The sequence below is a fragment of the Oryctolagus cuniculus genome, chromosome 2, assembly GCF_051225735.1.
Source record: "Oryctolagus cuniculus isolate XC-2025 breed Fujian yellow rabbit chromosome 2, ASM5122573v1, whole genome shotgun sequence".
In the NCBI taxonomy this organism is placed as follows: Eukaryota; Metazoa; Chordata; class Mammalia; order Lagomorpha; family Leporidae; genus Oryctolagus; species Oryctolagus cuniculus.
This window is the reverse complement of record NC_142868.1, coordinates 189,942,458-189,966,287: the sequence shown is the minus strand read 5'-3', so window position 1 is coordinate 189,966,287 and position 23,830 is coordinate 189,942,458. Positions and strand designations below refer to the sequence as shown.

General features: G+C 49.6%; 1 protein-coding gene across 1 annotated transcript in view; it reads left to right on the top strand.

Annotated features, from left to right (window-relative positions):
* Positions 1 to 21,191, top strand: part of VSNL1 (visinin like 1) — a 112,565-nt gene extending 91,374 nt beyond the window's left edge. The window contains exons 3-4 of the mRNA XM_002710036.5: positions 12,233 to 12,448; positions 19,951 to 21,191. Coding sequence (XP_002710082.1) covers positions 12,233 to 12,448; positions 19,951 to 20,148 — 414 coding nt within the window. The 3' untranslated portion in view covers positions 20,149 to 21,191. The remainder of the gene's footprint in view (positions 1 to 12,232; positions 12,449 to 19,950) is intronic.
* The last annotated feature ends 2,639 nt before the right edge of the window (positions 21,192 to 23,830 follow it).

The following is a 23,830-nucleotide window of genomic DNA, read 5'->3' as shown; positions in this document are numbered from 1 at the left end:
ATGTGTTTTGAAGACAGTAGCTTAAATAAGTTATTAAAATTAATTTCATTTTTACCTTGCTATTAGAAAATTCCACACGTGGCTTGCCTTTGTCTCACAGCATCTTTCCATTGGACAGGGATGCTCCCAAAATTATTCCCATCATCAGGCATTGTTTTTGGAGAGCGCTTTCATAGTGCAGGCATTTGCATTTCTTTTTAAAAATGTTTATCATTTAGTTTCATTTTATTTGAAGAGCAGAGACAGAGATCACCCACCCACCAGTTCACGCCCCAGATGCCCACAACAGGTGTGGCTGCTCAAAACTAGTAGCTGAGAACTCAGTCCAGCCTCACGTGGCTGTCAGGAGCCCAACTATCAGCGTCACTCGCTGCCTCCCAGGGTGCGCAGCAGCAGGAAGCTGGACGTGGAAGTGGCCATGGACGTGGGACAGGATGCAGTCATTGCCGAGGGTGCCGTAGCTGCCAGGGTTTACGCCCACCCGGCATTTGCCTTTTTTTATGGCAGCATCACAGAAAGCCAGCTCTGGAATGCAGACCTTCAGCCGTTTGCTCCCTCTCCTGATTTACAGGCAGAGGAGCCAAGGCTCGGAAATGAGAAATGATTCTGGCGCTCCTGGTGTCACCCATCGCCCCCACCCCTCCCGCTGGCTGCCTCTTCCTCCTCAGCCCTGCTCCTCCTGCCCTTGCCTCTCCTCCCTTCCCCCCTCCCCTGGGGAAGGCCTGGAGAACTCTCCAAGGGGAGGCATCTTTATTCATGAGAGGCTGTTCCCTGCGTTCCCTGCAGACTCCGGGAGAGATAAATATGGAAGTGTGAGCGAAGAGTTCCTGGTCCATGTCAGGGCTGCCACAGCCTCTAGGCATCCACAACAAGGGGGAGGGGCCGGAGGAGGTCCCTGCTGCTGTCCGCAGCTGAGTCTCCTGCACCAGCCCAGCCCCCACCTCCAGGCTCAGCTCACCTGCGGGGCGGCTCCAGGGCTTTGGTTCCTGTTTCCCACAGCGCCTCCTGCGTCTGCTCCCCATCCCTCCCGGAGGCCTCCCTGTTTTCTTCAGCCAACACGCTTGCTCCAAGTGTGTTAGGTAGGAAGGATCCCTGTCCCACGCTGAGTAAGCATCTTCATTTCCATAGCCCGTCCCTCCTTCCCCCCAGGAGATTGGCTTGCTCTGGGCAGACTGAGACACCCCGGTCTGGCTCCCAGCCATGACAGCAGGCACCACGACCCCTTTACACCCTACCTACAACGGCACAGGCCTGGCGATGGATACTCTGATCCCACAGGGAATCACATCTCTTGTGTCCTCACAGTGGACACAGCACTTTCTCAGATGTGGTCCCAGATCAGACACCTGCCCCAGGGCCCTAGATGATGCTGAACACTGCCTTGAGCCTCAGTCTGAGCCCACAAGCTCTACGCACCCCTGCACAGCCTGGCTGAGGGAACACTGGAAGCACTGCTGAGCCCTCTCCTACCAGGGAGCTCCTGTCTCACTGGGGTGGATGCAGATGGTCCATGACACTAGAACTGAGATTTTGCACTTTTCAGTGTCTGGGTTGCTTAGTTACAACAGGGGACGGAGGCTCTAGCACCAGAGCCAAACTGCCTGAGTTCAAATTTTGCCACTCACTGTATGGGCGACCTTGGACAAGTTACATAATATCCCAGTGCCTCTGTTGACTCATCCCTGTAACAGGGATGGTAGTGTCACCTGCTGCTGAGTCAAGAATCAGATCACATTTGCTGAGGTTATATCCCAGGGAAAGCAAAAATCAAGGAGTTTGGGAGGAGAGAGTGGCCTGGGAGGGCTCATTCCCAGGGAAGTAAGGTGAAGGTTCGTTCAGCTGTCACTCAGACGCTCTGCAGCGAGGGCCAGGATGCGATGATGAGGTCTCTCAGGCCCTCACTTAGCTGCCCCGTGGTGTGCCTTCTGTGTTTCTGCACTTTGAGCCAGTGATTCTGACTCTCACCTCACTTGGCCTTCTGCAAAAATGCCCTCATCCTTCCCCAGCAGGCCCTGGATGCCTCCTGGAATGTGGCTTCTGAACCCTGGTGAGGGCTCTACTGCAGTCTGCAGGGATGGCTCGGTCTTTGCAGTCTTCAGCTCGGAGACTGGGGGAGGAGCGGCGGGGGAAGGCATACTGCTCGGACATCCTGCAAGGGAGAGGGAGGCCTTTAAACACCACTACCACCACCACCTGCCCCAGACTTTCTCATGTTGCAAAATTCCTTGCCTCAGCTAGGTTACTGGCTTCAAGCACATTTGGACGGTGGTTGACCTGGGTTCCATATGGATTTCGTGGTAAGGAAAAGGCAGATGCACCACGATGTACCCCATGTAACCTGCAAAGAGAACCCAGTGCCCCACCACAGTCTGACTCTGCAGTCCCTTGGCTGGCCTTGTGTTGCCTGTCAACTTTGGTGAGCCTGTGTCTATCCCCCTAACCTCACAGAAGCCCTGGACTGCAGCTGTGTCCATCTTGGCACCAGTCTCTGGGACTCAAGGCGCACACACTCTATTATTGACTAACCACTCAATATATTTTTCCAAGAGGGGATGAAAGCAAGTCATGTGCTCTGTGTGTATTTCCAAGATGTTCCTTAGTTTTCCCATTCTTGGCACATGGACAGAGTAGGAGCTTGTTGAAACATGAAACAATAGTAGTAATAGTAATAGTAGCATCTTTCATTTGCTGAGTGCCTGTGATGATGCAGGCAGTGTATAGGAGTCACCACGCACATGGTAATCCTCCCGGTGTTGTAACCATGTCCACCAAGAAAAGGAAAGCCCACTGCTCCCTCATGCCCGACTCTTCTCTAGTGGAAGAACTGGTACCCATCCTAGGCATCCTGACTCAATTCCAACATCCCCCCCCCCCCATTAAATCCCAGAGAACGCAGCTTAGCTCTCAGCTCTCCACCTCCCCACCTCATCACTCGTGTGAAGAAACTATGGTTTTGGAAAAGATTTAGAAAGAACTTGTGCCCAAAGTTCTACATCTAGTAAACTGCATGGAGCTAACACAGATAATCAGCGTCAGAGCTGAGTGCAGTCTCTGAGCACAAAAACCCGCCTGCTTTCCAGCAACTGAGGAGAATTCCGGGTGAGTGATCTCATTGTAGCATTCCCCACTGCAACCACGTGTCTTTTTTTTTTTTTAATTAATTTATTTATCTATGTGAAAGGCAGAGTTACAGAGAGATGGAGAGACAACAGAGAGAGAGAGAAAGAGAGAGAGAGAGAGATCTTCTGTCTGCTGGTTCATTCCCCAAATGGCAGCAACAGCCAGGGCTGGGCCTGGCTGAAGCCAGGAGCCAGGAGCTTCTTCCAGCTCTCATGCCAGTGCAGGGCCCAAGCACATGGGCCATCCTTCGCTGCTTTCCCAAGCACATTAGCAGAGAGCTGGATTGGAACTGGGGCAGCAAGCGTCCTAGGTGGCGCTTTACCTGCAAAGCCATAACACCAGCCCCAAGTTTTATACCAAGAGTCTTCACCCTTGTCCATTTTCAAAAATAAGTGTTTTAAAATTAGCAATGTTATTTCTAGTATAGCACTTTGGCTGTTGGTGAAAAGTTATGACGATGTCCAGAGAATAATTTACTATGGTCATCCTGTTCTGGTAGCGAGTCAGTCACTGAAGATTAATCAGCAAGACAAGAAAAGGAGAGATCCCCTGCCCAAAATGAGGATGCTACTGACCCAATTTGTAGTGCAAATTATATTTGAGACATAAGTAAAGAGAGTTTTTAAAATCTGAGTAAACCTAGAGTCTCAGAGTCAGTGACACTTTCAATAGAGGTGGAGGTGGAGGTAGAGATAGAAATAGAAATGATAGGCGCGATGCGCCGGCCGCAGTGCGCCAGCCGCGGCGGCCATTGGAGGGTGAACCAACAGCAAAAGGAAGACCTTTCTCTCTGTCTCTCTCTCTCACTGTCCACTCTGCCTCTCAAAAAAATAAAAATAAAAATAAAAAATAAAAAAATAAAGAAATAGAAATGATAGATGATAGATACATAGATAGAATATAGATGAGCTATAGACAGACAATAGATGGACAGAGGATAGATATAGATAAATAAATGATAGATACATATATTGATGATAGATGATCAAAAACATTCACCCTTCAAAGTTAGGTCCTACATAGGGCATTAGATACAAGGGGTCAGTAAGTGCTTTGTCCAGTGACATCCCAAATCATAAAAAGGTACCATCCCTATATCAAATTTATTTCTTCTTTTCTGCCTTTTTTTAAGGTTTTATTTCCAAAATCAGAAAAACAAAATAAAACACAGTTAAAAATAATCTTAAAGCTTATTTGATTTATTCCTCATTTTACATCCAGGGAAATGAAAGTCCTAAGGGACCAGATGGCTTGACCTTTGTCATGCCCAGTCACTGTGTCACTCAATCCAGCATCTTTTCTTCTGAAATAAGTTGCTATCCTTATGTATCCTATTACCAAATCCTGTATAAAGCATCTATAATGTACCAAACTCTCATTATCTGACATAAGAAAGAGCAATGCATGATTTTTAATTTTTTTAATTTTTTTTTTTTGACAGGCAGGGTGGACAATGAGAGAGAGAGACAGAGAGAAAGGTCTTCCTCTGCCGTTGGTTCACCCTCCAATGGCCGCTGCGGCTGGCGCACCACGCTGATCCGATGGCAGGAGCCAGGTACTTATCCTGGTCTCTCATGGGGTGCAGGGCCCAAGCACTTGGGCCATCCTCCACTGCCTTCCCGGGCCACAGCAGAGAGCTGGCCTGGAAGAGGGGCAACCGGGACAGAATCCGGCGCCCCGACTGGGACTAGAACCCAGTGTACCGGCGCCGCAAGGTGGAGGATTAGCCTAGTGAGCCGCGGCACCGGCCCGAGCAATGCATGATAATTCCCCAAAGTGGAAGTGATCTGGGCTTTTCCCGTAGTGAGATTCCTAAAGTGAAGCAAATCTGGAAACCAGTGAGGAGTCTGGGTTTCTACTGCCTATGTCTTGTTTTCTGTGAAAAAAAAACAAAGGAGTTTCTGTGGGAGTCCCTGTCCTGCAGGGGGCAGTACGTGCGCAGAGAGAGACCCAGTCCAGGTATTGCTCACCCTGCCCAAATGTTGCCAATCTTACCTTTCTCCAGGCATACACTGGGCCTGGCAGTTAAGATACCTGCATCCTGCATTGGAGAACCTGGATTTGATGCCTGGCTCTAGCTCCTGATTCCAGCTTCCTGCTAATGCAGACCCTAGGAGGACTCACCTGCTACCCACTTAGGAGACCTAGATTGAGTCCTTGACTCCCAGCTTTGGCCCAGCCCAGCTCCTCCACTGGGAACATTTGGGAAGTGAGGCAGTCAGTGGAAGCACATTCTCTCTCTCCCTCTCCCTCTCCCTCTCTCTCACAGTTTTTTAAGCCCCTTTTCTATAAATGCATGAGTTGACTGTGGTTGCCCTGTGAGGAAGACTACAATGTTAAAGGAGGTGTAATTACACAGAGTGCTGCTATCTAGAGGATAAGTGATGGGCTGCTCTGAGAGGCAACCTCAGAATCTGGGTGAACGCTTTGGGGCTGGGGAGGGTGGGTGTGCCATGCACCTCCTCTAAGAGAGCCTGTGTGTGGAAGGAGCTTGCATGCTGCGCTATATCTGATGCCTTGGGCTTGCTGCACCTGCTTAAAGTCAGGGACCAGGTCTCATAGCTTTGTGTTCTTGGTGGCCCTCCTCATCCTCCTCCTGCCCCACACAACTCAGCACAGAACCTGGCACCAACAGGGTTTTGGTGCGTATCTGTTGAATGAACGCTTTGGCAGGAAATGGTTTTGGGAATCACCATTTCTAGTTAAAGGGAAATGCCTCTCCTCTCCCCATCCACGTGACCCAGCACATGTACAGCTCTGAGATGATTCATTCCCTCATGAGTCATCAGCTAAAGTAGTAACACGAAGGAGTCTTCAGGCTAAATGGTGAGCCTTCTCCAGCATAGCTTACGGCTTATGGCAACCTTCAGAACACGTCTCGGCCCTGCTGGTGGTCATTGCACAGATGTATCACCACTTCCACCAGCCTGAAAAGACCTGCTATGCTGAATCGCTGATTCACATCCCAGATATCTACCAAGCACCTCTTGTGTGCAGACACCAGGGGTTACAGTGGTGGCAAAACCAGGGCATTCCCTGCCCCCATTTCATGAGCAATCCCTGAGCATTGCTCCCCAAATACTAAATGTTACCAAGGAGGGGGCCCATTGACCATGTCTGTGCGTGATGGGGGTCTGGCTTAGACTCAGGGAAGGTGTCCACGAGGAGTGAGGACGCAAGTTCTGAAGCACACACAGGGATTGACTGGGTGGAGGGCAGGAAAGGAGCATTTCAGACAAGGGCAGCTGCGAAGGTGCTCTCTAGCCACAGCGAGGGCCCCTGGGGGTGAAACAGGTCCTGGGAGCAGACAACTGGATGTGGAAGCTAGGATAGGAGGCAGAAGGGTCTCAGAGGCCTGAGAATAATCTCATTCCTTCCTTTGAGAAAAAAATAGACGCTATTAACATCTATGGGGTGGACTTGACTGAACTTGGGTGTGCAAAGTTCCCTTGGGAGCTGTGGGGAGGACAGGCAAGAGAGCTGGAGAGTGGGTGGAGGGTGGCAGTTAGGATACAATAAATGCATTACATCAGCAGGTCCAGGGAGGCAGCCAAGGCAAGAGGTCTCATGTCCATGGTTTCATGGAGATGAAGAGTCAAATGTCAGAACCAAAACACCAGATTAACCCTCAAGGGCACCACATCGGCGAGCTGCTCAGGACAAGTGTACCTAGACCCCACTAAACACCTGCTTGCCAACGCTGCAGAGATACTGGGCAGGCTGCCACTTTAGGCATGAAAGCCTCAGCTGCCAGAGCCGGGGGTTAGGAGCAAGCTCATATGAGTATCCCAGGCCCTCAGAGGGCCTTCACGGGAGAGGGGCAAAACCAACAGGCCAAAAGCAAAGAGTAGCTTGATACAGTGTGCAGCCAGGACTGCCCAGGGAGCCTCCCAGAAGAGAGTTCTGGGACCTGTCTGTGGGCTGGTACAGAAGAGGGAAACCTCAGTTGGTGGGCAGTGAAGCTAGGAAGAGCCAGGACTCTGACAAAGATCTGAGTATGATCTCATTTCACATCCATGGTTGTCTGACCTTAAGCCAACTACTTAACCTGGACTAATGACGCTTCTCCAAGTCCTAAACTTACGGAGAGAATCAGCTGAGATGGGGTAGGAAAAGGACCTGCTTAGGATCTGGCTCCGTGCGAGTCACCCATGGACTGATAACCACTGTAGATGTAGCAGGTCCTAGGGAGGTAGCTGCAAGCCCAGGTTATCCCTAAGAGGCTGGAAGCTGCTGGCTAACTCCAACAGGGTGATGGGAGGTGGCCTCTGAGAGGCAATAAAGTAGACTTCCCTACTGGTGAGACAGTTGCATTTTTGTGTGTTCATAGGTCAGACAACATAGACCTTGATATCTGAAGACAAAAGCAAATAGAATTCACCAAGTGAGGGCATTTGAGAAGGGACTGTGAGGGTCTGGATGGCAGATCTCTCCAGTGCTGTGAGCAGCAGAGCAGCCCGAGAATACACTTTGGTGCTTTGATTCTATCACAAGCTCTATTTCAGGCAGACTAATGGGCAGAAATCTATTCTGAGGTCTGAGGGCTGCCCAGCATCAGCCAGGAGCTGCGCCTGGAGAAAGACCATCCTTCGTCCTCCGGTCTCAGTGGCCTTGCTGTCTCAGCTCCAGACACAGCTCATCAGCCATCCCAGTGGGGTGGGAAGGGTTCTGGCTGTGGCCTTGCTTGTGCAGGCCTGCCCCCACCCAGAGGTTGGGCTGGGAACTTCTGGGGGACACTGCGTTCTCCAGCAGGATGCAGCAGGGTACCAGTCATCTGTGCGGAGAGAGTGAGTCCCATGGGAAACATTACAATGTCTTCTCCAAATTTAGTACAAGTTCTGGAAGGATGCGCTATTCAGGCATCAAGATGGTGCAGAGGGAGGCTGGGTGGGGGTGCAGCAGAAGCTTACACCAGGGCATAGTGCAGAGTTGGAGGCTATTTCTTGGTGAGGCCATCACACAGCTTGTCTGTGCCCACCCCGGGGAGGGAGCAGCCCCAGGGCTACGGAGGTTAATGGTACCACACACACCGGTATTCAGCTTGATGTGCCTGTGCTCATTCACCACAAACTTCTTATTCATAACGGCATAACAGGAAGAGAAAGAGACAGGGCTTGGGCCCACTATCCACAGGGAACTCTTCAGCCCTGGCCTCACCTGGAGGGAGCCGGTTAATCCCTGCCAAGACTCCTATTGTCTGCCTGAAGAGAGACAAAGATCTCAAGTGTTTCCTGTGGTTTTCTTCTCCATTGGCTGGTTGCGGGTGAGAGTGTGGAGTGCGTGCAGCCAGGAGCAGTCAGCCATACATAGTCCCAGAAGTTTCAGGCTCAGGCTCAGAACGATGTCTTGTCGGCAGCCTATATATTAGACTCATGGGATGAAACTGCACGCTAATTAGACCTAAGTTTTGACTTCATAAAATGACCTCTATCACTCTATGTGTGGCTCAATAGCCTTTTAGTGTGTCACAGTGTGATTTTACAATTATTTAGATATTAATTTGACTATATATGTACTTACACTAATATCTACATCCCCTAATATCCTTAATAGTCTCTGTGTTTGCTCCATTTTATTACCAACACCCAATATAGTGCTTAACACATAGTAGTTGCTCAATAAGTGTTTGTAGAGTTAAAGAACGAGTGAGCCTTGAAAAGCCTCCCTAGGAGCGTAATTCCCTCGCAGTACATGCGTGCTGCCAGAAGGTGGCGATAAATATGGCCGCGAATTTTAAGCTTCTATAAGAATTATGTAACGCAGCGAATGTGCTTGCTCCTTCAGGCGTGGACTTAGGCTTATGCCCTTGGCTAGCACTTGACTAAGAGAAATCTCCAGGTGTAGCAGAAATGATCGGACAGATTGACACATCCTTCTTCTTCTGACAGCCAGGAACCCTGGGCAAATGACTTAATCTTTTGGGATTCAGTTTCTTCCTCCACAAGATGAAATTAACCTTGACCATGTCAGGTCTTGTTATAAAGATTAAACACGATAACTCGTGTAAATTAAATGTATACACATAATTTTTCAACTTCAAAGTTATTTTCCATCTATTATGTTAGAATAATTGTAGATGATCACTTCCTCCAAAAATTACCTCCACCTCAATATGTACTACAGGAACTGAAGCAAAACACATTGAACTTCACAAACAAAACAAATTGCTAACAACAATATGTGAAATGTACTTGTCTTTCTCAAGCCCAGTTTTCCTCTAAGAGAAATGAATATGAGTTCGAGACCTTACTTTCTTCCTAAAGAGACTGAATAGAGAGTGGCTCCATTCTTCTGTGATGACCCATCCAGAATTGAATTAGTTCATCAGAAGAACTTGAATTATTTCTTAGAACACGATGGGATGAATTCTCGCAGGAAACAACCCCTCCAGATAGCAGAGGGCTCTTCAACATCCCCTGAGTTCTTCTGAAGTAAACATTCAGTGCTGAAATTCAGGAAATAGACCTGCCACAAGGCACATGTAACTTTTATAGCTGGAAATTTGCAATCGATTTTTCTCTCAAGGATTTTCAGACCTAAATTAATTTTTAATATACTGACCTAAGGTGCCTAGTTATTTTTAGATAAAACTGTCAAGTATCCTTGAACTTAAAAGTAGGCTGTGAGAAATAAGATAGTTAAGATATTACATTGCCAGAAACCCACACAAATGAAGTAAAATGCCCACTGGGCTGCTGCACAGAGGAAGGTTGATGGCTGAACCATGTAGGGAGGATCCAGCCAGCTGAGGACCAGGCTCCCTCTGCTCATATGAAGGCCACCTCCACCCAGACCCTCGACCGTGAGGCAGATGAGCATTTTCATAAATTTGACAAACTTCAAAAAGTTCGCGGAAAATGGAATCAAAGGTTGTGTTTATTTTGGTACCCAAAACTTTGAAATCAAGGATCATCAAAAAGCTCACAGAAAATGGGTATGATGAAAAGCCCAAGTAGGGATTTTAATTTTTTGCACCAAAATAAGTTTTTCATTCCATTTTTCCATGAACTTTTTTTTTAAGATTTATTTATTTGAGAGGCAGAGTTACAGGCAGAGAGAGGGAGAGACAGAGAGAAGGTTTTCCATCCTCTGGTTCACTCCCCCAAATAGCTGCAATGGCTAGAGCTGGGCTGATCCAAAGCCAGGTGCCAGGAGCTTCTTCCGGGTCTTCTACATGGATGCAGGGGCCCAAGGACTTGGATCATCTTCCACTGCTTTCCCAGTCTATAGCAGAGAGCTGGATCAGACGTGGAACAGCTGGGACTCGAACCAGCATTCATATGGGATGCCAGCGCCGTAGGCAGAAGCTTAGCCTAGTACACCACAGCGCCAGCCCCTTCCATGAACTTTCGAAGCACCCTAGTATCACCCACAGAGAAAGAAACAAAGACCACTAGTGCACCAGGCACCCAAGGAGCAAACTTGCTTACCAAGACACTCTGACGTTCAAAATTGCTCAGTAGAATCCCAGCCCCTGGCAACCTGCCGTCAGGTACCGAGCCCCTGACTAGTTTCGGGGTGGGGCAGGAATGGCGCTTAGCTGGTCCAAGAGGAAGAAAGCCTTTCGTATCCCCACTTGAACCCCACAGCTCACTCTCGGAGCCTGAGGAACCCTTGACCCACTGCTCCGCTCCCGTTCAACATGAGCATGGCCACTCTCAGTTGGACCCCCCAGAACTGCTGTGCAGCTGCAGAGCAGAGACTTTGAGCTACTGATCTCAGTGTCCCCAGGCCTACGGCAGGGCCTACATGAAAATGGCCCAAGTTTTAATGAAAAAGGTTGGAGAGCATAAATGAAACAAAAGTGGAAGGAAAGAAGAAACAAGGTAGGATGTGGCTCTTCCCAGCCACAGAAAAACCTGCTGATGACAAGTTTCCTTTCCTGAGATAATAAAACAATTATGTTCTTTTAATCCACTCAATTTTGGGGTAACAGTAACTGGAACCAATTCAGGTGTCTAGAACTGGATGCCACTGAAACACAAGCCTATGCCTGCCCCTCCTCCCCCTGGAGTGAGCCTCTCAGACAGAATCCCTGTGGGGACAGGTACACTGTGCTCCTGCAAAGATGTCTCCTGTCTTCCTGTGTGTGTCTAGGTGCAGGCACGACGGGCCGACAGGCTCAGCAGGACCCTGAGCAGGATGCATGGTGGGAAAGATGCACCGATGGCCCCAAAGGCAGGCAGCCCTCTGCATGGCAGCTGACCAGCTGGTCCACTTAGCAAGTGACCGAACCTGGGATGGGGCAGGGACACCAGCGCGTGCATCCCTGTGATACGTGGTCTGTAAAATGATGTATGTGATACATACATCCCCTCTCCACTTCAACACAGCAGAGTGTGTTTTTGTTTTTATTTGGGCTTTGAAGTTTGCTGGCTAATGATCAAAACGACCTGCTGCTTGCAACAGGCGTCGGCTCAAGTCCAAGGGCACCGAGGCCAGCACGGCGGAGTCTCCGTGGTCTCCGCTCCCCACAGCTTCTGCCTCCTCTAGCTCTTCGTGTCCGTTCTCCAACGCCCACGCACCCTGGGTGACTGCTGGCTCTGTGAAGAAGCCTCTTTATGTCTCTTGCAAATAAGCCCAGTCATGCTCTATTTTTAATGCATTTTAGATGTCTGTTCTGCCAAAGAACTGTCCCTGTAAAAAGAAGTCAGACACCGGAACCTCACGCAGGAAGGCGATGAGTGCGTGGGCTGGGCCGGGAGCCGGCGGCAAGAGAAAGCGGGTCCGGGTGTCGTCCCTCCGGCCCAGGGGGGCAGTGAACCTACGTGTTCACACCTAGAGGAAGACGGAAGTTCCTGTAGCACCGCCCTGTGTAGGCAGAGGAACCTGCTCCCGCCTCCAAATTTGCCCAGCAAGTGAGGACCCCCATGGATGCTTCTTGCCTGACCCTGGGTCCCACCGACTCAAAGCCACGAGTGCGGGGCCTGGAGGGGTGGACCCGCCAGGGGAGGCCTGCCTTGCCCTGGGGCACTGGGCCAAGCCATGGTCCAGCAGAGGGGCCGTGGCAGGAGAGGCTCTGCAGTGAGTCACCTTTCGCTCTCTCCAGGTAAAGAGCCAAAAGCCCGCTTGCTCGCCCTCCGCCCCTGACTCTGTGTGTTCTGCCTTGCAGTTCTTCCCCTACGGCGACGCGTCCAAGTTCGCGCAGCACGCCTTCCGAACCTTCGACAAGAACGGGGACGGCACCATCGACTTCCGAGAGTTCATCTGCGCCCTGTCCATCACCTCCAGGGGCAGCTTCGAGCAGAAGCTGAACTGGGCCTTCAACATGTACGACCTGGATGGCGACGGCAAGATCACCCGAGTGGAGATGCTGGAGATCATTGAGGTGAGACCGGGGCCTGGCCAGGCCTGGGGCAGCCTCCTCAGGCACCGGCCGACAGTGGCTTCTCTGTTGCGCTGACAGGAGCACCCCGGCTGCACACCAAGCCCTGTCTTCTCTGGCCTGGGTGCCCTGCGCCCTGCAGCTCCCTGCCCACAGTCACAGGTCCGGGCTGTCCGGCCCTGCCAGTCAACAGAGGGCGCTGTAAGCCTGGGCAAACAAGGCTTGCTGGGCAGAGCGTGTGCTCAGGGTCACTGCAGCCTATCCCTTGCATAGCTCTGTTCTGCTGGACACGACACTCTCTTCCTCACAGCAGCTCCTTGGGGTGGGCAGCCCAGGCCTCCAGGGGCCCCCGGTGCCTCCTTCCAGGCTCCCACCACGGAACAGGGAGCAGCAGTCTCTCTGTTGTTTTCAGGCATCGCCGGATTCCTCTTCACTGCTCCGACCTCCACCCACCACTCCCTCTCCCTGCAGGCTGCGCTCCTGACCCACAGCCTTTCTGGACTCCCACTAACGCTCACTCCTGCCACGGGGCTTCTCTTCCTCTCCCGCCACCTCCCAAGGGTTCCTCTGTCTCGCCTCACCCCGGCAGCTCCGCGAGGCCCTCCTTCCCACATCCCTACCCAAATGTGCCCTCCCCATCCCCTCCCCAATGCAATCTCAGCTCTCAGCCAAAGGGATTTCTGCCCCAGCGGTGGCCCCTGCCCCACAGTACCTGGCACCGGAGAGTGCATGGTGGATTGGGAGCTCTGTGAGAAGGACCCAGCTTGCTCACTGCTGTATCCTGGGAACCTAAAACCATGTCTGGACTCCAGCAGGCACTCAGCAGTTGGTGCATGGCTCTGGGACTGTTCTCTGCGTGTGTGCCCACCCCTGCACCAATCACTGTGACTGAAGGGGTGAGAAACACGACTCACCATAGGCAAGACCCGGGTGTTCCCTTCTGCAGATATCCCAGGGCTGGCATTCATGGAGGGTAGCCAAGACCCAAGTAACGCGAAACTGCTCTCACTCTGCCTCCTGCTGCACACACAAAAGGCTTCTTGCCTGCCCCTGAAGCTGAGCTCTTCTGATGCCCCCTCTTTGGGCATTTGTGGTTTGTTCTCCTCTTCCTGTGGCTCCTTCTCCTCTTAGCTTCAATGCCTACATCCTTCCAACACACCCAGCAAACAAACACCTTAGTTCTCCATTTGCATGACCTTCGTTCAATTGAATAAACCCTTCCAAATTATTAGAAAAGATAAAACAATCATTCTGAATAGATGGCTTCATTTTCTCATCTTCCTCATCCTTTAATTTTTGTCCATCTTCCACACTCCACTTGCCTCTTTCCAAGGTCTCTTTGACCTTCCTACAAAATAGGTTTTTCCAAGTTTATTCTTCTCTTTGACTTCTTGCCGTTTTTCCCCACTGAGGGTCAGTCTTTTCCTCCCAAAAGTCTCCTCTCTCATCCTTGTCGATGCCCTTCAGCCAAAGACCACCAATAACACGCCTGCGAAGTTAAACAACTTGAACCTGTACCCCTGTAGTGAGGGAGCAGTGGCAGGTGTTCCAGTGAGAGGATGATGGGACTCACAGGATCCCAGCTTTGGTTGGGTGGATTGGGAAGTGTCCAGGGAAGCAGGAGTCTGCTCTGGACTGGCTACTGCCAGGGAGTGGGGCCACTTGGATGATTGTGAATCAATACAGCTCAAGTACAACCAGGGCAAACTAGACCAAGCCTGGGGCTCTGATCGGTGCAGCAGCAGCAGCAGAAGCAGAAGCAGCTACTCAGCATGGAGCTTGGCATTTTGTGGCTTAGACAGTGTTTTGTCTGTATCCAGACATAATTACAAAGCAATCTTATTTTTGCCTCGCTTGATTATAGTCACAGGTGTTCCATGAAATGGTTTATGTTTGATGGGAGAACATGAAGACCTCGTTGTAAGGGCCAGGCCAGCTCACGGCAGGACAAGGCAGGCCCAGGGGACAGGACCAGGCCAGCAGTGCTTGTCCTTCTCGGTCCTGAGGATGCCCCAGGCCGCTCCACATCTCTTCCTCATCCTTCCAGCTCTTTCTTACTTTCTCCTCCTAACAAAGGGCATTCTGGTAGGAGGCTTTTATGCACTGAAAACTCACCTTATGCGGGTCCCAGTTTCCTGCTTCTTGGTGTGCCTCATGAACCTTAATGGTGTTTGGACCTTATGAGTGTTATAACAGCTGGACTTTAATGTCCTTGTCTACAGTGTGCTGGGATTTGTTTTGACAGGCAGGCATGATACATGCAGTTGCCCCAAGGCTGTTTATCGGTTTTGTCAGGGCAGATGGAGTAGGATTTCTTTGGAAGTAGTTAGCCGTGTTTCTACTCTGGGGCTATTGTGGGGTCTATATTGAGTAGTCAGATATTGTGAGGTCTCTCTACTCTGGTTGGGAAATCGCCATGTGTGTGGTGGGGCTGTTCTGGCTAAATGGACAAAGGCATGCAGGGGTATAGATGAAAACGAGGTTTGCCGAGGGCTGGGCTCTGGGGCATGGTAATGTTTAGAGGAGAGGAACGCAAGGAGCCATCCTCAAAGGAGACTGAGGAAGAATGGTCAACAAGACCAAAGTCAAGAAGGTGGTGTGAGGGGTAGTTTGGCTGAGAGGTTAAGATTGTGCTTGGGATGCCCACATCCCACGTTGAAGTGCTGGGTTTGAGTCCTGACTCCACTCCTGACTCCAGCTTCCTGCTAACGTGTACCCTGGGGGCAGCAGCTGCTCACTGGGGACACTGGGGGCCCCTGCTACTCACATGGGAGGCCTGGATTGAGTTCCAGACTCCTGGCTTCAGGCATCCCAGCAGTTTCAGGAATTTGGGGAGTGAATTAACAGGTGGAAGATTCTCATTCATTCTCTCTCTCTTTCTTCTCCCTTTCAAATAACTAAAATAAATAAGCTTTTAAATAAGAGTGAGGAGGGCTGGAAGGGAAATAAAAAGACGTTTCTCGGGGGAAGGGGCCTGCTATCACATCCAATGCAACTGGCAGAAGCAGAACAAGGAGTAGTAGTTGGCAGGTGGATTTGGAACCCCGAGGTGGCTGGCGGGCTGCTCAGGAGTGGTTTCAGCAGCCTGTGGGGCAGACTCCTAGTTGGAGCCCCCAGGGGAACAGGGGTGGGGGCTGTGCAGACAGTGACTACAGAAGCAAGAGGCTTTGCTTGAAAAGGAAGAGGAGTGGGCAGTGAACCCCTGCTGGTGCTCAGCCAGCTCTCTCCCCTCTCGCTGGTTAGAACTAGAATGTTCTGTAGCCTCCTGTGCGGGCTGAGGGGTGAGGGGTGAGGGTTGTCTGTGGAGCTGCTCCTCCAGCACAGCCTGGTGTCAGAGGAAGGTTAAGGAGCCCCGAGACAGACGTCTGGAGATCTTTGCGCAGCTCCCTCCTCTCCAGTCCTCGGCCAGTTCTGGCTGGCTCCACCTTCCCACTCAGACCGCTGCCTCCTGGAGTCAGTCTTGCCCTGTGCTGCTCCCGGGCAGGAAGCTGCGACCTCTCCTTTGTGCCCTCCTCCTGGGACTGCAGCCAGCTGCCAGGTGTGAGGTATGAAACAGCTGCTCCCCGTATTCTTGCGCACGCTCCTAGTGTATGATGTCCAGGTGGGGGACAGGCATGTTTCTCAGAGTTCTGGAGGCTGGCAGCAGGACTCCAGGTGCCCCCAGCTCTGGCGAGGGCCCTCTTCCTGCCTCACAGGTGGTCTTCACCTGGTGTGGGGGCAGGGCAGCCGTCTCGAGCCTCCTCTAAAGGCATCAAGCCGTGCATGGTGGCTCCATCACAAGTTCACCAAAGCATCCGACATCTTCACTTGGGGATTAGCTTTTCATGTACAGATGGGGGGGCGGGGTACACGTGTTCAGTCCCCACAGAGCCCTGTGCTGCTACTTCCTGCCGTGGGGCTTCCAGCAGCCAGGCCTTGGCGTCCTCATGGGTTGATCGGTGATAACTGCCCCGCATCTGTGGGAACTGACCGAGGCTTCCGGCACCTGTGCAGTGCTCCCTTCCATCAGCACTCAACGGCTGGCAGGTGTTTCTCTGCTGTCTTTAGGCTTCTGCTTCTCACCTTTCGCCTGCACTCCTGCACAGTTTCCTGCCACCTGCTGCCTCGTTTCTGAACTCCTGGTTCATGGCCAGCGCATCAACACACTTAAAGTGACAGTCTCATTATGGCATTGCTGGTTTTCCTTTGGCCAAAATGCTTCCCCTGGCACAGGTCTCTGCAGCTGCTCTTACTGTGATCGGCTTCTCTCATCCCTCCTCCAGCTCCTCTGCCTGCCTCTGGTGCCTCCCCCTGCACTCCTGCCTGGGCACTGGTGTTCTCAGCACTTCCTCTTCCTGGAATGTCCTTAGCAGCTCTGTGCCCATCAAGGTCTAGGTTATCTTGTCTCATCCAAGCCTTCTTGGCCCACTTCACTCCAGGGTTCTCCATCCCACTATGGGCTCCTGTAGCCTGCAGCTGATCACTCTGTAGGGGTTGGCCTTTCTACCTCGTGTTAAAGACACAGACATGAAAACACTCCAGGAGCTCACTGACTGAGGGCTCCTGCCCAGAGTGGTAAACAGGCCACGGCAATGGAGTGAGGAAGGCGCTGAGAAGAGGGGCAGGGTCGGTGAGAGAAAAGAGCAAGGAGCTACACCACCCCACTGAGGGAACGTGTGTCTTGTGGGAGTGTTGGCTACAGGTCTAAAGGGTCTACAAGTTCTAGATGAATGAACGTTAATGGTTTCTTTTTAGGAAAGCAGGTGTGGTGACATCTCTTGATCGCAGACAAGTTTCATGCTAGACTTTTTGGTCCACACTAGGAGTACCCACATTGAAGCTCATGTGCCTGGAGGGTTTCTGTAGATCCCTGGGGGCCATGTTCATCTTCACTTCTGGGTCTGGCAAGATCTTGACCGATGTTGATGTTAAGTGTACGAATCTGCATCTGGAACATGGTCCACAGGGCAGGCTTGCATTTTGGATACAGTTAATGAGACCTTGCCATCTTCAGAATCGCTAGCTGAGGTCTCTGTGTTTACATTTTTTTTATTACCCTGACTTTATTAATAGGATATTTATTTTGCTAATTGTCTTTATAGCCATTGCTTCCTGTAAAGTCTTTTGGCTTCCTGTTTGAAAGGACAGAGAGTGGCAGCTCACATGTTGATGACCCATTTGTCTCTTTTTAAATTCTAGGCATACTGTGCAGTCTCTGCTTTACCCTCCTGCACCACTCAGGCTACCAGGCTAACCTGGACCCTGACTATCAATGGCCCATGGAATGAAATTTCTTTTTTCTTTTTTTTTTCTTTAAGATCTATTTATTTGTTCAAAAGGCTGAGTTACAGAGAGGCAGAGGCAGAGAGAGAGAGAGAGATTGAGAGAGAGAGAGAGAGGTCTTCCATCTGCTGGTTCACTCCCCAAATGGTTGCAATGGGTGGAGCTAGGCCAATGAGAAGCCAGGAGCCAGGAGCTTCCTCCGGGACTCCTATGTGGGTGCAGGGGCCTAAGGCTTTGTGCCATCTTCTGCTTTCCCAGGCCATCAGCACAGAGCTGCAGCGAAGTGGAGCAGCCAGTTCTCAAACTGGTGAACATATGGGATGCCAACACTGCAAGAGGCAGATTTACCTGCTAGACCACAGCGCCACGCCTAGAATGAAATTTCAATAGTCTACCTCTTTCAAAGACAAATTTTTACATCTTCTCCCCCATAAATTAACATAATCCAGTTATGAAAATGATCACACACAAATATTGTATCTCATGGACATTTAAACTTGCTTAATTATCATTTAAACTTTCTAATTATCCTTTTTAAAACAAACTTAATGAATTATAATTTATGCACCATAAATTCACCCATTTTAAGTGAACAGTGTAACACTTTTTAAACTTAAGGAGGTATGCAACCCTCACCATAATCCAATTTTAAAACATTTTCACTCCCCCAGAAAGACCCCTTTCCCCACCTGCCTGTTCCCAACCCGACTCAGGCAGCCATATTCTGCCTCCCTGACTTGGCTCTCAACAGTTAGTCTCTCCCTAAACTAACTTCTTTCAGAGCTCAATTTTAGCAGCACACCTGGCTTGCTTGCCTTAACAGATTTTAAGTTCTTATCAGGTTGGACCACATTTCATCTTTTCCACATTCTCTCAGACTGGCACTTGTTGATTGTCATCTACACTTCAAATTCAGTGTGTTTGAGACTGAATGCCTCATTTTCCTCCTCGAGCCTGTTTTTCAATCCATGATTTTTTTTTTGGCTAGGCAGAGTTAGACAATGAGAGAGACACAGAGAGAGTTATAGACAGTGAGAGAAAGAGAGAAAGGTTTTCCTTCCGTTGGTTCACCCCCCAAATGGCTGCTACAGCAGGTGCGCTGCGCCGATCTGAAGCCAGGAGCCGGTGCTTCCTCCTGGTCTCCCATGGGGTGCAGGGCCTAAGCACTTGGGCCATCCTCCACTGCCCTCCTGGGCCACAGCAGAGAGCTGGACTGGAATAGGAGCAACCGGGACAGAATCTGGCACCCCGACTGGGACTAGAACCCTGGATGCTGGTGCCACAGGTGGAGGATTAGCCTAGTGAGCCGCGGCACCAGCCCCAATCCATGATTCTTGATCTCACCAAAGAGCCACCTTTTCTATCCATTTCCTCCTGCCAGAAACATGGAGTCATCTTCTTATATCACACTGGTCACAAGGCTTATACATATTAGGTTAAATCATTCTCTTACTGAAAACCATTTAAGGAGTCTTTAAAACACATTTAAATTCCCTGTCGTATATAAGAATTTTATGTTCTGCATCTTGCCTCCCTCTCTCTGGGTTCATCTGTTTTATTTTTTTAAAAGATTTATTTATTTGAAAAGCAGAGTTAGAGAGACAGATATCTTCCATCTACTGGTTCATGCCTCAATTGGCTGCAACAGCTAGAGCTGGGCCAGGCTGAAGCCAGGAGCCAGGAGCTTTATCTGAGTCTCCCATGTGGGTGCAGGGATCCAAATACTTGGGCCATCTCCTGCTGCTTTCCCAGGTGCATTAAAAGGGAGCTGGACTGATAGTGGAGCAGCTGGGACTTGAACTGGTACCGATATGGATTCCAGCATTGCAGGCATCATCTTAACCCACTGCACCACACTGCCGGCCCCTCCAGTTTCCTCTTCCACGAGCACCTCACTTGGCCATTCCTCCTACTGCCCCCTCTCCTCACACCCATGCTGCAGCAAGTTACAAGCATGTTGTTTTTATTCAATCCATATTCATTAAAAGTTACCATGTGCCAAGCCTGAAGTCACAGGAGTAAGTAAAGTTCACAGCTCCTAGCTTCATAGAACATACTCTCCAGTGGGGAAGACAAAGCAGTTATTGTAATAAAGTGTCAGATGTATTCAGATGGGGGGGGAGTGGTATGGGTTGCCATGGGAACTAGAAGCACAGGGAATGAACTTCTTCTGGGGAAAGAGAAGCTGAGCTCGGAGGAGGAGCAGGACCCACTCAGGTGAATACCATCTTCTTTCTCCCAAGGCTATCTACAAAATGGTGGGCACTGTGATCATGATGAAGATGAATGAGGATGGTCTCACGCCTGAGCAGCGAGTAGACAAGATTTTCAGCAAGATGGATAAGAACAAAGACGACCAGATCACGCTGGATGAATTCAAAGAAGCTGCAAAGAGCGACCCTTCCATTGTTTTACTTCTGCAGTGCGACATCCAGAAATGAGCTGATGTCAAAGCTATGGACTGCACAGAAGTCTCAATGTTCCATTCAGTCTGCAGCTATACACACACACACACACACACACACACACACAATATTGCTTGGACTACCTATAAATGGACTTGCTTCTTGTGTTTGAAACACTTGTGTGCATGAGAATGTCATTTGCTAATGAATTTTAAAATCATATATTATAAAATGAGACAAACAGACAACCTGCCACAAAGTGATCTGTGTAATATCATTTCATAAAAAAACAACCTTCTTCCCCCAAAGCCTGGGCAGAAATGTGCTGCAAAGAGCTCTATGATTTCTTGTACATGTTTTGCTAATGCTCGTGTCTCCTTGATTACATAATGTTAGTAGCACTGAGACCCTCACAGTAATGTAACTCAATTAAATTATGCTGTGTCGCCACTCTCCTGTACAATAATGCCAGACGGACGTACAGAGGGGCCCTTGGCTCCTGTGTCTGGTCCACACACGAGAGCTTCCATCATCGGTGAATATAAATATACTACATTTGCATGCCTTTTGGGTTTGCCTTAATTCTTACCTCATTTGCATCCTATCAATCTGGAAAGAGCTGTGGTGGATGAATGCAGTATAAAACTTAAAAACCCTGCTAAATGACTCATAAGTATTATCTATCTATATATACATATACACAAAGATATTAGTTATTGAAAGTAAAAAACAAAGATGGAAGTGTGTTGATTTCTGCTTGTTTTCAGAGGCTTCCAAAGAAGTGGCAAAAGATGTCCCAAATACATTTATAATGTTTGATTTCCCCTGTAATTCTTAAAGTTTTAAATTTGAAGCAGGTGTTCATAATAGCCAAGGGTCAGCTAGCAAGGACTTACTAACTCTACCCTTAAACACACAGCTTTGAAGAGTGAATGACAACAAAGCAACTTTCCAACTTTTTAATCCAGGCCCCCAAAAAAGGGACAATTCATACGGCATGTAACAGTTAAAGAAAACAGAAGACTTGTTCATTCTGGAAAACATGTACATTATATGAAAATAAACCTTATCTCTGTGTATCTTTGTGCTAATTAAACGCGATGTTCTACGCAGGGATGTGGAGGGCACGCTGCATAGGCTAAGGGCGTTCTCTGAGACAGGCCAGTAGGACGGAAGACTTCTGCCTTCTGACTCTGGCTTCTTATTTTTAATGATGGAGTAAAACCCTGACCCTCTTGAGGAAGGAAGCAGGGAGACTGCATCCCAAGTGCTGGCACTTTCAGGACGCACCGGGAGAAGCCAGTGTCTTCACACGATGCTGCACTCCGGGCGACGGAGAGTCTCCATCAGTGCTGTCGTCCACCTACGAGTGGTTATTGGCCAGTGTGACTGAGGAGGTGACTCTACAATTTCATTTTAATTAATTACATGTGCTATGCGTAGCTAGCAGGTATCATGTCAGACATCCCAGTGCTACATTCTTCCTTGAAGTACTTATTACCCAAGGCCTTTTTGCTAATCTTCTTCCTTTGTCATGAACGACACTAGAGACCAGGGCCTGCAGGGTCCCTTCATTCGCTCAACAAGAAGCTAATCAAGCAAATTTCACTATGGGCACTTAGGATACCAGTGGTGCCTGAAACTGACAGAACCCAAATTCTGCCCCCAGAGAGCAAGGCCCCTACTCTAACAGAATGTCCTGGTACCCTTAACCCCTGAGCAGAGCAAGCCCCAAGTGTACACAAGAAGAAACTAGGGAGCATCCGTCCCTCCCAGTGCTCTTCCCTCTGCTAAGAAAGGGTGGGGTGGGTGTCATTCATATCACATCCTCATTGGTCACAGACGTGCACCCAACACCGTTTCTGTGCATCTATGTGTGGGGGTGCAGTCACTAAACACACAGATTGCAAGAACTATGAAGAGCACAGCCAGGTAAGAGCGAGAGTGACAGGACAAGGCAGGGGCTCTTCGCAGAAAGGTGCTAAGGGGCACTTGAAGTAGGACATTCTCGAAGGGAAGAAGCTAACCTATAGGCATCTGGGGCTCTTGTGGAAAACAAACCCAGAGCAGAGTCACCGGCTGTTTTTATCAACAACACAGGGATCGGGCCAGCAAGTGAGAACCTTGTTATTTGCATGTGTTCATTCTCACTGCTGGGCAGTGTAGACTGGTGCAGTGATCCTGGAGAGAAGTCCAGCAGTGCTTAGAGTTAGACCTCTGCCCCAGCACTCTCACTCCTGGGGATACTGTCCCAACTCTCACAGACAGCCGCAAGGGGGAAATGGCCCAGGACATCAGTGCTGGCTCCATCTGTGGTGTGGCTGTTCAATGTGACCTCGAGGTGCCTTGCTGGAGGAGTAGGTAAGTACAACGCAATGGATTCCACACTACACACCACCTGGAAACAACGGAGGTACACACAACAAGGTGAACAAGTGTATAAAATGCCAAGTAGAGTAGAAGGAATAAAATCCACTGCACCATTTGTTATTTCATATATATTATGTATGTGAAAAATACACTCACAAAAGGGAATATCCCATTATAATGGTTTCTATGGGGGGAGTGGTAACGGGAGTGATTCTGTTACTATGTCGCTGTAACAACTCAACCCCCAAACCTAATGGCTTGAAAGAAAAACAATGATTTCACTCTTACGCATGGTGTCCAGGGGTCAAGGAAGTTAAGAAAGGCCTCACGGATGACTCTGGTTTGGGGTCTCTGGGATAGCTGTACTCAGGTGGCAACTGGAGGCTGACTGGGGATCCATTCTTTCGGTCTCAGGACTTCTGTACCTGGGTGGGCCTGTGCTCCCTCCCAGCACGGCAGCCTCAGGACAGTCCCAAGGCTCACCTGGTGGTTTGGGACCCCAGCACAAGTGTTCATGCATAGTTGCAAGCTTTATCTTTTCTGACCTAGCCTCAGGAGTCAGGAAGTATCACTTCCACATTTCATCAGTTAGAAGAGTCACAAACCCATCCGTATTTGAGAAGGCAGTTAGACTCCATTACTTTTTGAGTGAGGCCTGACAGAGACTGCTGTCACCATCTTTAGAAAAGTCTGCCACAGTCTGTCTGCAGTCACGATTCACCTGCCTTCCCATGCAGGATGTGTTCACCCCCTGGCAAGAAACCACACAGGTCCCATACTTTCCAGTCAGGGGTCAGGCCTCGGGGCTCCCCGTCCAGGGCTCCTCAGATGTGCTTCCTCAGGAATGGCTAAGGGCATTGTTGCTCCAAAGGCAGTGAACCGAAGGGAGAATTATCTCAGTCCGCTGCCCCCCACACAACATAGCATCATTGTGTAGATGTAGAATAACAGCAATGGACACACACATTCCAAAAAGGGGGCAGTGACAAGGTCCATGGCAATTTTGAAATCCAGACAAATACATCTTGTAAGTCCCTTGACTGGGGCTCAGTCCTGCACCTGGGGTTGTTCTCCATGCCTTTGTGCTCTGCCTTCTGTGTTCCTCTGAGCTATCTTCTTTTCATAATAAAAAGTCTGTTTACACAGGAGTGGTTTTCTCAGTCTCCTGCCAGCCATAAAAGCTTGGAAGTATAGACTGCTTTTCATTTTGTACTGTCCCTCTTTCAGTCTAAGCAGATACAATTCTTTTTAAAAAGATAGACATTTCTTATGCATCAACTTATAAAACCTATGAGGTTCATTATGAGATTGCTATGGAACAAGACCCCTGATAGTATTGAAAGTCCTA